Source organism: Apteryx mantelli, chromosome 14 (genome assembly GCF_036417845.1).
Source record: "Apteryx mantelli isolate bAptMan1 chromosome 14, bAptMan1.hap1, whole genome shotgun sequence".
NCBI classification, from domain to species: Eukaryota; Metazoa; Chordata; class Aves; order Apterygiformes; family Apterygidae; genus Apteryx; species Apteryx mantelli.
The window spans coordinates 19,977,648-19,991,214 of record NC_089991.1 but is presented as its reverse complement, the minus strand read 5'-3'; the positions used below and the strand labels follow the sequence as shown (position 1 = coordinate 19,991,214).

The window sequence follows — 13,567 nt, the reverse complement described above, 5'->3', positions numbered from 1 at the left end:
TCGAAGCCGCCCCACGCGGGCAGGACAAGGTGCTTAAACCTGCGCTTCCCTTCGAGAGCCCCTCTCCCCGCTCCAGCAAGCGGACCATAGCAGGCCTCGGCGCTGCGCTGCGGACTCGTCTGTTCCCCCTCCTCTCAGAAAGGCGAAACGCTTACCTGCGGTTCCGCTGCCGGCTCTCTTCACTGGGACTATACACAAAGCATTTGGGGGAAAAATCTGATGTGTTTTACAGTCCCGATTTGTCTGCGAAATCAGGCGGACTCGCAGGGGTTGCTTGAGAGCAAGTCACAGGGGGGCTGGCCGGAGTCTCCTTTCTGACGTTCCCCCGTTCCCTTGTTTCCATACCTTTATCTATTTTTTTATAAGGAGAAAAAATTCAAACCCTTCTTAAGGCAATTATGGGGTAAAATAAACACAAAAAAAGCAAGGCATTACGTGTGCTTTGTAAACCTACCTGGGCTGTGCCCACCGTGGCAGCGCCCTTTCAAACAGCTGGCGGTTAAGAGGCTCGGCGCAGAAAGCGGAGCCGTAAACCCTCCTCTCCACTCCGCTCCCGGCTGCAAACCTCCCGGCGAGCCCGTTTCCGCCACCACCCGCTCCGCGTAAACGCCTGCCGTCAGCCGTTAACCGAGGGGAAACGCCGTTGGGGCGCTGCTGGCCAGCTCGCCCGGGTGGCAAGGTGTCTTTCTAATCCTGCTTGTCGGCTACCGCGAGGGCCGTGTTAGCAGGGAGATTCCCGAAGCGTACCGCGGCGCCCCAGGCAGCCCGGAGCCTTGCACTGAAGAAGGGCCGAGGTCCGCGTGCCGTCATGAGGGCGCGCGGCGCTCTCCCTCTCGACACGCCAAACGTCGGCTTTCCGCAGCGCAGCGCGTGTAACCGCCAAATCGGCCGGTTTGCGAGCGCGGGACCGGCGCGCCCCGCCAGTATTTATTTCCGCCGCGTGACAAGGAAAAGCGGAGCTGCAGAACCGCTGAGCTTTCATCCGAACCGTATAATGCAAACGCACAGGCCTGTAAGGCGAAGGAAGGGTTTATAGAGCGAAACTGCCCAAAAAGGGGGCGGCGCTGCTCGGCCGGGGAGCCGTTTCCGAGGGCGAACCGGGGGAAAGCTTTCCCTAAACACACACACACACACACACACACACGTGTGCCATACATTCATGTACACGCACACACACGCAGTGAATTATCTAGCAGTTTTACAACTTTCCCAATTTGACTTAGCAGCCAAAATTCTCATTTCGTCAAAGACCAAAATGGAAAACGAAGGACTCCACTCGTTCTTATGTTTTTGGTATGTTGACCATGATCTGACTTTCCATAAAGTTTTCACACCTCTACCCGCAGCACGGGGCTCCCAATCCACATTTAGGAATACCAGCTCTTCAGTAACCTCAGCTGGACCCTTCCTTTCGGTACTCAGCACTCTTGGGAATCAGACCCTTTGGCTGTAGATTGACCAATTTCTTTGGCTAAGCTTAAATGAAAAGAGAAAATTACTTAACAAAACAATGTCCTTTCAGATTTAGGTCCCAAAATTTAAAAAGATGTGGAAAAATAACAGTTGCACAGAAAAAAATTGAAAAAAAAATCTATGAGAAATATTGATGTGAACTTTTGCTCCTTGTTGGCCACAATAAAAAGTTCATATTCTTATCTAAAAAGTGCTGAAATATTACCAACATGCAAATATAAGAAGAGCATGAAAAACGCATGAAGTAGATTATTTACATTTTGGGGGAAAAAAAAATCCCACAACTCAAACCAATAGCAGCAGTTTCTAATTGCCCATAACAGCTTTTGGACATTATAAGCTAATTGGCTTATTGCTTAAAGAGCTCTAATTTTTGTTAAATCTTGCTTCAATTCATTTGTGTATTTCAGCAGCCCACACAGTAATTCGTACCCACCGCAGAATGAAATTAATTGTTCACGCAAAATCAGGGGCCAGTACACAAGCGTGTACGAGGGGTTGTGTTCGGGCACGCGCTGAACTCTTTACGATCCCCGATAGGGGAGGATGAATCTGCTAAATTGTCTGGTTTAGATGCAGGCTTTCATCTTCGTTGTGCCACACACCTTTCTAAATATGGGGTATAAGTCTCTGTATCTGCTTTCTTTTTTGTAGCGGTGGATTTAATTCTTCTTCAGCAGTGTTTCAACATATAACAAACGTTAAGTCTTCTTCTGTGCTTTTTCAGTTTCCAAGGACCTGGAAAACATGTACTTGTGAAATTGAAGTACTACCAGTATTTTATTAAGGGCTGTTACATTATCCCTTATTTTATTATATGCAACATTCTTGATTTCCACATCATATTTATAGGCTAAAATGCTTATTTTAAGTCTTCTACTTCGTTGCCCACCTTGTCATAATCCTCCTGTGCTGAAAAGAAATGTATAACATTTTGTAAAAAAAAATAATTTATTATTTCAAAAAGATGTCATATAAAATTTGTACTGTTTTTCATCTCATTTTCAAACAAATATGACCTCAGTGAAAGGGAGCTTGGATTTTTTCAGTGATCAGAAATATCACTTACTAATATGTATAGAACTGAGAATCATTAACTAATACAAGTTTAGAAGCAATGCATATTTATTTTGTTCTTTGGTTAAGTACTGTTTCTACACTATTTCATAAAGATAACAGAACAAGATAATAAATTTTGATAAGAAAGGCTGAGAATGTTCTTCAAGCTAAGGCTGATTTTACATCGTTTTCACTATTATAAATCCTTACATTTAGGCCAGAGATATAAAAAGGCAGAAGTTATCTTAAAAAAATAGTTTTCATGAGAGTCAAAATTTATCTAACAATATAGTGGGGTTCCAAAACTTTCAAAGTTGGTGTATTAGTCAGTGCTCTGGTTTCCAAAGTCATTGTCAGCTCATCATATCTAAATTGCTGGGATCTGAGGCCCCTTCACTGCGCAGAGCTTCGGCCATGTCTCTTCGAAAGACTGACATGTTCTGAGTGAACCTGGGAAAAAGAAATCCCAAATGTTTGGTTAAACAAAACTTGTTACTGGAGATATTTATTTAAATAATTGGTTAAAAAAAAAAGAGTAACTTAAATGTAAATTACATTGAAAGAAAAACAGAGGAAAACTTGCAAACAAAACCCCTAGGTGCCCTCAAAAATCAGCCCTATAAAATAATAGTGAGCAAATAAACATATACGGACAGCATTATAAACTCAGCCTACCAACAACGTGCAAGATTTTAAAAGGCAGTTGAGAAATGAATGCAATGGGCAACCTTTCCATATCACACGACTCGACATGTCCTCGTGCTCCCCAAACTCTGCTAGATGGCTCTCTGCGACATCTCCAGATGGTCATCAAGTCCAGGCTACCTCAGACCTACCTTCCTTTCTCAGGAGAGGTGTCAGAGTACAACCTGTCTCTCAGTGAAATGTGCTACCATCACCCATCTGGCACAGAACAAATTCACCAAAATATTCCCAAACAGCTCTTTACTGGCAGGTGTAGGAGGGGAAGTCCATCCAGTGGTATCACACCTGAACCTCAATGACAGTCTGACTTAGCCTTTATGACAGTCCGAACCTGATCTACTTCCTTGGTCCATCTCTTCTTGAAATGAAGTGTTTAATTGCTATTTATCACAGGTAATATGTATATTAACAAAAAAACCCCCCAACAAATAATTTAAAAAGTTAGACACATACATTGCACCCCCTCCATTTAGGATCTTTAAGTGTTTCTTTTGTTTGCAACCTTAGTACTCTCTGCTTCAGTTGTGTCAGACTTTGCAGGCTCACTACAGTGAAGCTGATGAAGTTTCCCACAGAGCGGCTCGTTAGGGTTCCTGCCTGCAAAGGACTCGGTGTGCAAAAGTGCTTACAAAACTGAGGGATCTCAGTAAAAGTCTCTTCGCAGGACCAGGCTAATAATCCTTCCTGACTGGCCTCACTGTAGTATACTTTATGGATATGTGTAGCAGCAATGTGGTAAGCTGGGGCTCACGCGTGGAAATACAGGATGCAATTACAAGTTCATTCTTTATTCTATTCATAATTTTCTACTTTTGCGTTATTTCCTTACTAATGGAAATTGATTTCTGCTCAAATTTAAACAAATGCAGTTAAAAGAAGCCTCCTGCTCCACAGAATAAATCCGAGTATGATTACAAATCAAGAACTGAAAACAGAAAAACCATTGTATTAAGTCATGCCGCTTGTTGGGGAAGTGGTGGCTTCAGAGTCTTCCTAAGTCTGACAGGCGGATGCTGCCGAGACAGAAGAGCTGCTTGTTCTGCTGAACTATCTATATCCCCTCTCCACCTGCACCCCGTGCTGCCCCACCTGCACTTCCACAAAAGCTCTCGAGAGCTTCCTCCCCGCTGCCTATTTTAGAATAATCCACAGAATTTAGAGAGGAAAGCGCACTTTCAATCCGTGTATACGTGAATCGAGCGCATGCGAAATGTCCTATCTGCAGGCAGCCCAAGTAACACAGGTCTCTGTCCACTCCCTGAGCAGGAAGAGCTCAGACAGTAGGGAGCAGGATTTCCCCCCACTGTCTGCCTAATGCCCCTCGATGCCAGCCTGGAGGTGACCGGGGAGTTCAGCCTCTTGTCCATTCCCTTTCCCTGAGCTTAGACTAGATCATTTAATGATCCCCTTTCTGGCCTTGAAATCTACAGGTCTCAGAATGAGGCAGCTCGGAGAAAGTGCCTATCAAAGCATGCTTCCCTCAGAAACAAATGTTATCTTAAGGACTTCTTCCCTTCAGTAAATATCAACAGATACGGAACTAAGAAACCATCTAGCTAAAAGAATTTTTACTCAGTTTTTCATTTGTTCATTTTTCTTTTCTCTTTTCTTTTTTTAATCCTGAAGGACTGCTCAGTCAAATGAATCCCCTTGGGATTTACAGCTGTAAGGTCACACTGTGTCCTACAGCCTGCCCCTATCAGCTTGGCTTTCCTTGGTTTGAACAGACATTGTCTTTTCTTGTGGCTCTCTGCCTTGTCCCCAGGTCTGCCTAGCCATAATATATAGGAAGTCACACAAAGTCAGACTTAGGGTCATGGATGCGAACTCTGTACTCTTCTGGGTTCGTTTCCAAATCCATACCCTCCCTTTCTGGCTATCGCCCACAGTGAGACCACAGAGAATTTACACATTTAGTACTGGAATTTTATAGGAAAATGAAACAAAATTGTGATGACTATAATTAATGCAAAAATATTTAAGCATTAAACAAGCTCAACATAGTTTTCACAGCAACGAAGGATTATGACCCATCTGAGATTTCTGACTTTTAGGATTTTGACAAGCTGTAATTCCTCCCAAGAAATCAGAGAAATAAAATCACCAAATGATTTTAGTCATCATTTCTCTCCAAGACCTTTTCCAGTTTGTTTCAAGCTTGCTGGAAAGTTCTAGTCTGGACTGAGATTATGTCTCTATACTTTTAAGATTTTGTTTTGGCTGAATAATGCCTGTGGAGCAGAAAAAGCAGCTAGCTAATAACAAAAAGCTAGCGTGACTATTAACTGCAGCCAGACTCTCCATTTCTTTTGTGGCGACTTCCATTCTGTTTTTCTAATGAGGGCAAGATTGGGTGAATTTATGATTCCTGTTAAAAAAATCCTTGCCATGTTAATCTTCAATGTGTAATCGGCCCTACTGGATCCTTTCCCATGCTGTCATCTCACAAGCAGTTGCCTAAGCCCAACGGCAGCAAGAGGCTCTGTCAGAAGAGCAGCATCACGGGATGCTGAAGGAAGTGTTTTGTCAGACAGATTTAAGGTTGAAAAAGGGGAGCTCTCGGGCTCCCCTGCTGTAATGATGCAGTTTTTCCCAAGCAAAAAAAGCAGCAGATGTGGCCTGGCAAACCTAGACTTTGTGAATAAGCTAGGAAGTATATTTATGACCAAGAAAATATAATTATTAAATGTTCAGGCTCTAACTGTTAAGTCTAAGGATGAATTCTTTGATAGAATATTATCTTTCAAAAGGAAGCTAAAAGGAATTGTAGCTGAAGGCCACCCAGATTACTTCCTATGTTATTTTTTTTTCTAATTAAAGGTTCTGCTTGTCTTTTATTCTTTCAGCTCACCTTTGTGTTATGAACTTACCTGTCTCTGTTCTTTACCAAAAGGTTTTGCTCAACTCCTTCCATAAGATTCCTAAAGCACTGGTCAAGGACTTCGCGTTTGTTGTCCGGCTGGCTGGTTATCAAGGTTGCCCTTAGTTCACTGAAGTACTATGATAAAAAAAAAAAAGTAGAGAACATTTATAAATGAGGGCTGGAAATTTAAAAACAGTTACTCACCTATGCCTGCAGCATTCCTGAGCAAGTGCTTCACACGTTGCTCTCTGTGAGATACTGATGGCACCGCCTGTCCTAGCGGATCATTTCAGCAGCACACCCAAGCACTGCTCCACCTTTGAAGGGGCCCTTTTCTCTCCTCTGTTTTTTCTGTTTCAAATTCAAATTCTACTCTCAGAAAGAGGAGATGGTGAGCTGGGAAACTCAACATGCAGGCTCGCTTCACGGAACTGCAGTTACATGCAAGTAACTTTCCTTTCTTTGTCCAGGGTCTTCTGTAGATAATCATTCTTGGGAGTCTGGCAAGCGACCCTATTTGAAGAGGGTTTCAGATGCTGCCTTCCTGAACTGCACCAACGCCAGAGACCAACCTAATGGCTAAAGCCTTGTGATACTGTCCTGGCTGCCACCTTACAAGTTTCAAATGTAGAAACACATCTCAGAGAGGTGGCAGAAACCTTCTCTAGCTGACTACTCTAAGTCTTCTTGGAATGGTGAGAATCTGTGCGCTTCACCGTGGAATCTAACCCACTTCAGTGCTGTGATGAGACTGACACACCTTTACTTCTTTAGAAACTAAATAGTCTATATGATTTTCTATATTCCTCTCCCCATTATACTCTGGCAGATCTATAGACTAGTTAAAATCAAACTTGTTACCACCTTAGGACAAAATTTGGTTTAGTCTAGAAACACAGAACTGGAGGGACCTCCCCAGGTATCAACTACCATGCTACTGCGGCCAGGCAAGTCATATAATACTGTTCAGTCTTTATTACGTTGGCTGTGTCAGTCTAACTCCTAGGGCCTTGGGCACAAGCACATCCATGGTATGAACACTGACAGAGACAATTATTCAGAGGAGAATGATCCATTCTGGTGAATCTGTGCTCAGGTACCTGGCAAAATGTTGGGGCAGTCTGATACTGTAATCAAGAAGGAAGCAATGCTGCTGGTACGATATGTCCCATTTTACAGTATCTTCTCCCTGTCTAAGCATTCAAGAGACAGGAGGAACAGTGGTTGTATCTCCCGGCTCTGCTACTAGAAATTTCCACCAGTCCAAACTGCATTATCAATAACCAAAAGTCAAAGATATGCAGAAGCCACACTAAAATGAATGTGCTCTTTAGGCTCAAGAATGGTTACAAATAACCACAGATAAAATGACCTTACTTGTAACTGCTCAACTGATTCTGTCAAAGACACACTTGCACATGTAGAAGAGCCTAAATTCATGCCCAAATTTCAGATACATAACAAGAAAACTTGTTAATGGTGGGCTGAAAATCAGTTTTCAGTATTCAAAATGTGGTAGACTTTTGAAGTTAATTTAACTTAAAAAAAAAAATATCAGGTTGCATGGTACTGTACAGACAGTTAAAATGCACAGTAGTCTGCGACTTAACAGGTTTCTGTAAAACTTGTTGAACAAATCTCATATTAAACACATAAGTTTCCCATCAAAACTACTGCTCTCCTGTACACAAGAAGAAATAGGGGATAACAAAAGAATCTGTAGTAAAACCTTAAAATTCTAAAGTATGCCCTGACAAATCAACAGGATTATAGGAAGTGCAAATCTCTTTAATGCCTGCTTGCAAAATTACTTACACTCAATCCACTTCCTTTCGAACCAGAAAGGGCCTGTATTATGCATCTTTGCTATCCACAGCTAGTGCAGTCTTGCAAGCAAAGGCAGCAGCTGATCGAATAGCTGGTCCCAAACTACTTCGGAACTCAAAATTTAAAATCACCTGGGAGATGGTGTAAAAGACGAAATATTTGCCTGTGACAAATCCATGCCAGCAGCCTAGTCTCAAGGTGAAAAATGCCTGGTTAAATTTAGAGAAGGCCACAACCCCAAGACTTTGTCCATTGTCCATCAGTTGTTTTTGCAACAGGGGTATTCCAAGAATTTCTGTAAAGTCAACTCCATAATGGAAAGTATGAACAGCACCCTCAAGTAATAGCAAAGAAAACTATCTTTACCGGTGGCCTAATATTAATGATGAGAGCACCTCCACTGGCATCAGCCAACCAACCTTGGGGAGCTGTTCTGAGCCCCGGGGTTTCTAAAGCTTCTCTGCAGTGGCATTGCTTTTGCCAGTAGGTGCAAATGCCTGTGCTGTTCTTTGGTTGAAGGACAAGAGCCAGAAAGGGACATTGTTGCTACTGGATCAGAACACAGAGGCGTTTTTCTGCCAATCTCTTGCCACTAGGATTCAAATTAAACTTGCTCTTGCTGCAATGAAGTAAGGGGACAATGTCGGGAGCCACCTGTAACCAACCCATTGCACAGACAGCTGACACTGTCTCAAAAGATTCAGCATTGTTTTACGGTGGGCTTCAGAGTCCTATTCCCATTTTGGCACAGCTACCCCTACTGGGACAAGGACGTGTACATCCCAATTTTTCTAAGTCCCCGAATAAACCTGATCCCTTCCTTTTGAGATGAATTATAGCAAAGAAGATCCCATTAAAACAAAGGAGGGAGAACAAGCAGTAAAAGTAAAACACAGCGTGTGCTTGCCATCACAGGAACTGTGGAGACAGACCCGACCTGAAATAAAGAAACCCATTTTCAATAATGAAACCAGCAGTGCACTGAAATGATCTAAGGAAAGACAACTTTTACAGCCATGTAAGCAGGCTTCCTACTTTTTCTGGGGCCCTGCTGAACAAGAAATAAATACGCTTGATGCAAAAGGGGCAACACGAATATTGTAAATTACATTTCCTGTTCTCCACCCTTCTACAAGAAACGTAGGACTTGTTCCTCAGTAAAGGCGCTTGTACATATCCATGTCTGCTAAACAAAACACATAATCATTAGAACTAGTCTAATTTCAGTAAAAAGAACATTCTGCCAGTCACAAATTTATTCCTTATGATTTACAGCTCCACGGTTTGATCTTCAAGTGAAATATTTAATTTCTTCTCATACTGAAGCAGCTAACATCAAAACCACATAATTAATATATAGTCAGGCTAATACTTAAATGCTATAAATCAGAAGCATTATATAAACAAAAGTGTCGTCTTGAACAAGATTGGGAATGCACAAAACTACTTATTTCCCACTTTTATAATGATGCAGTGACTCAGAGCAGATAGAAAATGATTAGTTTTCCTTCCAAAGTAGGAAATATTGCTTCCATCTGTAAAGTATAATATTGTGATGTCATAAAGTTTTCCTAAACACTGAATTTGCCCTTATTCCCTCTCAATCATTTTAAAAGAACTGCTCTCTCTTATAGAGCTTGGATTTAAATCACAATAACACACCAAGAAGATGAATGACAGTGCTATTGGATATGGCTAAAATTGGATCCTTCAGCACAGGTGAATGATGAGACAGCGCTTCTCTTCTTGATATATTTTCTTCTTCTATTAGTTTCCTTCCATAGCTGGGATTTCAGTTTGAATTTTAATGTATGCGGTTGCTGCTAATCTTAGTGTCTTATTTTTTTCCAGCACCCTCTTATTGTATAGACAATTCATTCTCCAAAGCAGTAATACACTGAGGCTTGTGACTGCCCAAGAGATAAAGCAATTCAGAATAAAGTTAGAGCTAGCTCTGAAGTATGGAGAATACAACAGGTCAGTATCTTCAGAAACAATGCCTTGCCATACAAAAAAATGCACACATTTAGATCAGCTCATATTCATTCACTCAGATGGTTTCCATTTGAGACAATATTGTCTATACTAAGTCACGAGGGAAACATGATGGGTATATCCAAATTCATAGTTTCAGATTTTATTGAAAGGGCAAATTGCAGAATATTTCCTGGTTTACAGACTCTGCCACAGACGCACACAATCCAAACTGCAATCAATGCGAGTGCTTAAGTGTAAAGGCTTAGCTAATCCCCCCCAGCCACTTGTTCTTGTGAAATGCTCCAAAAAACCCCCCCAAAAAACTGGTTAATTATTTTTCTTGGAAGCAATTTTTGACATGATTTCCATAGTGTTCTTGTTTCAGATTTCTATCTAAAAGCCACATGAGCTTGCATAATTTCAGTTTTTGCTCAATTCTGGAAAAGCAAAGATCCAACATTTTATTATAAAAAGTTAACTATACTTTCACGATCTAAGGCTGGACATAAGCACTGAGGTAAAGGTTTGAGAGAATTTTCCATTAAAACAGAGCCACTCGGCCTTTGTGAATGAATCTGTAAACCTATCAAGTAGATGAGTTGAGTACTACTCTCTACTCTTAGTGTAGGCATAAGGGAGCAAAGTCTCAAGGAAAGAGATGGAGGATTTGAAAGAGCAATGGGCAGCTTTGTACAATATAGCATAATGTATTTGAACTACTTGGGCATGTGAAGAGTGAATCTGACAGAATTTCTGAAATACTCACTTTCTCATTGAGGAGTATAAGTCCTAGCAGTGGTCTTGACACAGACCATTGGTTTCTGCAGTCTTCAAAAATGATGGTGTTCATTAGGATTGACATCATCTGAAAGAAAATTCAGAGAGGTTACATGAATTTGGATACCCCTGTTATACTGCATGATTTGGAGAGAAGGAAAAATTAATGATGCCTTGAGTAACCATGCTGAAATCACTGAAATCTCATATAGGACTGTGACATCACACAAGTCATCCTTCAAAATAAGTATTTCCATAACCAGAACTACTACCTGGAGAAAGCTGAAGAAAATGAATGTCAAAGGTTTGCTCCAAAGCAGAAGTTGTAATCACAGAGGATGAAACAAATATGAATTGAGATTTAGAGTTGCGTTCATTTAAGACACAGACTCTGATATCGCTCCAGGGATCTGCCCCTTTGTCACACTGCTTCCAGTAGAGTAATACATATGTGAGCAGTAATCTATATTAGTTTCAGATTAACCCCTAGGCACTATTCAAGATTCTGCTTTTCTCAAACCCACCTTTCTTCTTGCATGAAACTGCAAGGCATTTGAACGGAGCACTCCTTTTTTTGATGGAGGCAATCCTGATACTGCAAAGAGTCTAGAAATCCACATACCATTTCCACCTCAGTTACAAATCCTGCATGTGATCTTTGATATTTTACTTCTGCGACTTAATCTATGGAGCTCTGCGGTGGGGATAAAGCTACTCGATCAGCTTTTGAAAGCACTGAGATCTATCAGTGCATACAATCAAGTACTATTAGCACCCAAATAAAAGATATGGACTTCCCTTTGCGGGTTGGCTGGCATGTAACCAGAGCCTTCAGATCAGTCCACAAGGAGTATTCTCCTTCTGCGGCCTTTTCTGGGCTTGCTGTGCAGCTATACCTCTGCCAGCACGTAGCTAGGAAGGGTAGACTTATTTTAGGGATTGGCACAACTTTTGTAAAAAGAACTAACAAAATAACTATAGAATCCATTTACAGATAAAATGCTCTGACATATCCTTGAGACACGTTAGTCCAAAATGCCAAAGGCCACAACATATACGAACCTAAAATCATTACTCAGAGATTAAACAGAGTGAAAATTTGTAAAATGTCACCAGTAAATAGTTTGACTCACATTTATAAAATATCTACACCCTAAAACCAAACATAGAGAAAGTAGAAAGTCATTAAATCCTTTCTTCTAGGCCAATGAGTAGCTACGAGCAGGGTCTCCAGAGAGCTGCCACACTGCAAACTAGCCTGTAATAACTGACCAAGCCTAAGTCAAACAGCATGTTTCACTAAATGAAAAAGATGAATCCTAGCAGTACAGATCACCTGCAACACAGAAAATAGAGATATCCACAAATTATTTGAGCTTTCAAGTTAGGAACACATGCTCTGGTGTGGGAAAGGCCAATCTTTCCCCCGACTTCCCAGTTTACCTGCCAGGCAAACTATTTTTCCATTACTCATAGGACAAAAACAGTTCAATATTGCTTTGGTATTCATGCAAACAATTCAAAAACTCTGTGCAAGCCCTAATAGAAACTTGCTTTCCAATCATGAACAGTAATTATAATTCCTTGTAATTTCATTCGTCTCCAGGTTTTTACCTTGGCAGCTTGCAACAAAGCCAGCTGTTAGGACAGAAGTATTTCTTAAGTAATGAAATAAAACCACCTAAGTTGTAATTTAGTCAGTGCACCAAGACTGGCATACCATACTTCTTAGAAAAAGTGCTATACATGTAGAAAGACTTCCAAAGTGATGCTTAACCTAAAGATGGCATGCTCCGTGACAAGTACACATCTGATCCAGGGGGAAGAGTGCCAGCTCTTCAAACTCCAACTTTATCAAACAGCTCAGGAGGATGCCTTTAAGGTCTCTAGTCCTGAATTGCTACTAAATTGCAAATGAACTGCAAAGCAAATATTCTAGGAAAGTTTTTGGCCTTAATCTGGAAATCCACCCCCTCCTCCCCCAAATTCACCAGGGAAACACTTATTTGTCTCTGTGCATAAGTAGTTCAGTCAATACTGAAATACAGCAAGGAATACAATAAATGTTACAATTCATAATAACCAAGACAACATAAAAAGCAATCTACATAAATGTGACAGGATAGGAAGCGGCGAGAGCTTCCCTCCCAGTTGCAAGTATTTCCTCTGACAAGATCCTGCATCAAATGTTTTTAATTTCACTTCTCACTCTAAGGATTAGCGAAAGAGAGCCTTTGCAGCACTCGGGAACGGTGCAGGAATAAGCCAGCGTTCAAAATTTAGTCAGGTCTCTTTGAATACACATAACGTACCTACACATGTGCATGTCTGTTTTCTGCATGGACCAGCCTATTCCTTTCAATTAAATTAGTTACAGCACTGCCAAGTGCTGATACTTTTCATGTGAAGTTGTCTCTGCAGAAGAACTGCTGGGACTAGCGGTACCATAGGACTAATAAGAGAGAGGTCGTAAAACCTGCCCGTGAGCTCTCTGGAACAGTGATTAACGCCGCTCATGAAGTTACATAACTTTATTACTTTCAGAGGCAGACAATTTGGAGTCCAATCAGGTTGTCTTTGCAGATGTCTTCCTCCTTCAAGGGTGAAAAATCGAGCAGGTAGATGGCTCAGCATTATGAGATGCAAGCATAAAACTGGGGCAAACATATCTATCCTATCAAGATGTCCGTCTGATGCAGGCAAGAGAATATTACATCATTAACAGAAGTCAACTGGCAATTACTGAGCCTAATCAAAATCCACGATAATGGCCTTAAGCCTCCTTTTCCCATTTTCCATGTTTCCCCATTACAACCACTTCTGCTGCTTTGTTTTATTCTTTGGGTTTGGCTTCCTGTGCTACTTCCGCACAAGTCCACGACAAGC

At 41.4% G+C, this 13,567-nt stretch overlaps 1 protein-coding gene across 1 annotated transcript in view; it reads right to left on the bottom strand.

The window, feature by feature from the left end:
* Positions 1-2,429: 2,429 nt before the first annotated feature.
* The window catches only part of RANBP17 (RAN binding protein 17), a 170,292-nt gene continuing 159,154 nt past the window's right edge, over positions 2,430-13,567 (bottom strand). Inside the window, exons 26-28 of the mRNA XM_067305085.1 lie at positions 10,671-10,769; positions 6,108-6,235; positions 2,430-2,982 (exon numbers count right to left, since the gene is read on the bottom strand). Of these exons, the coding sequence (XP_067161186.1) occupies positions 2,886-2,982; positions 6,108-6,235; positions 10,671-10,769 (324 nt within the window). The 3' untranslated portion in view covers positions 2,430-2,885. The remainder of the gene's footprint in view (positions 2,983-6,107; positions 6,236-10,670; positions 10,770-13,567) is intronic.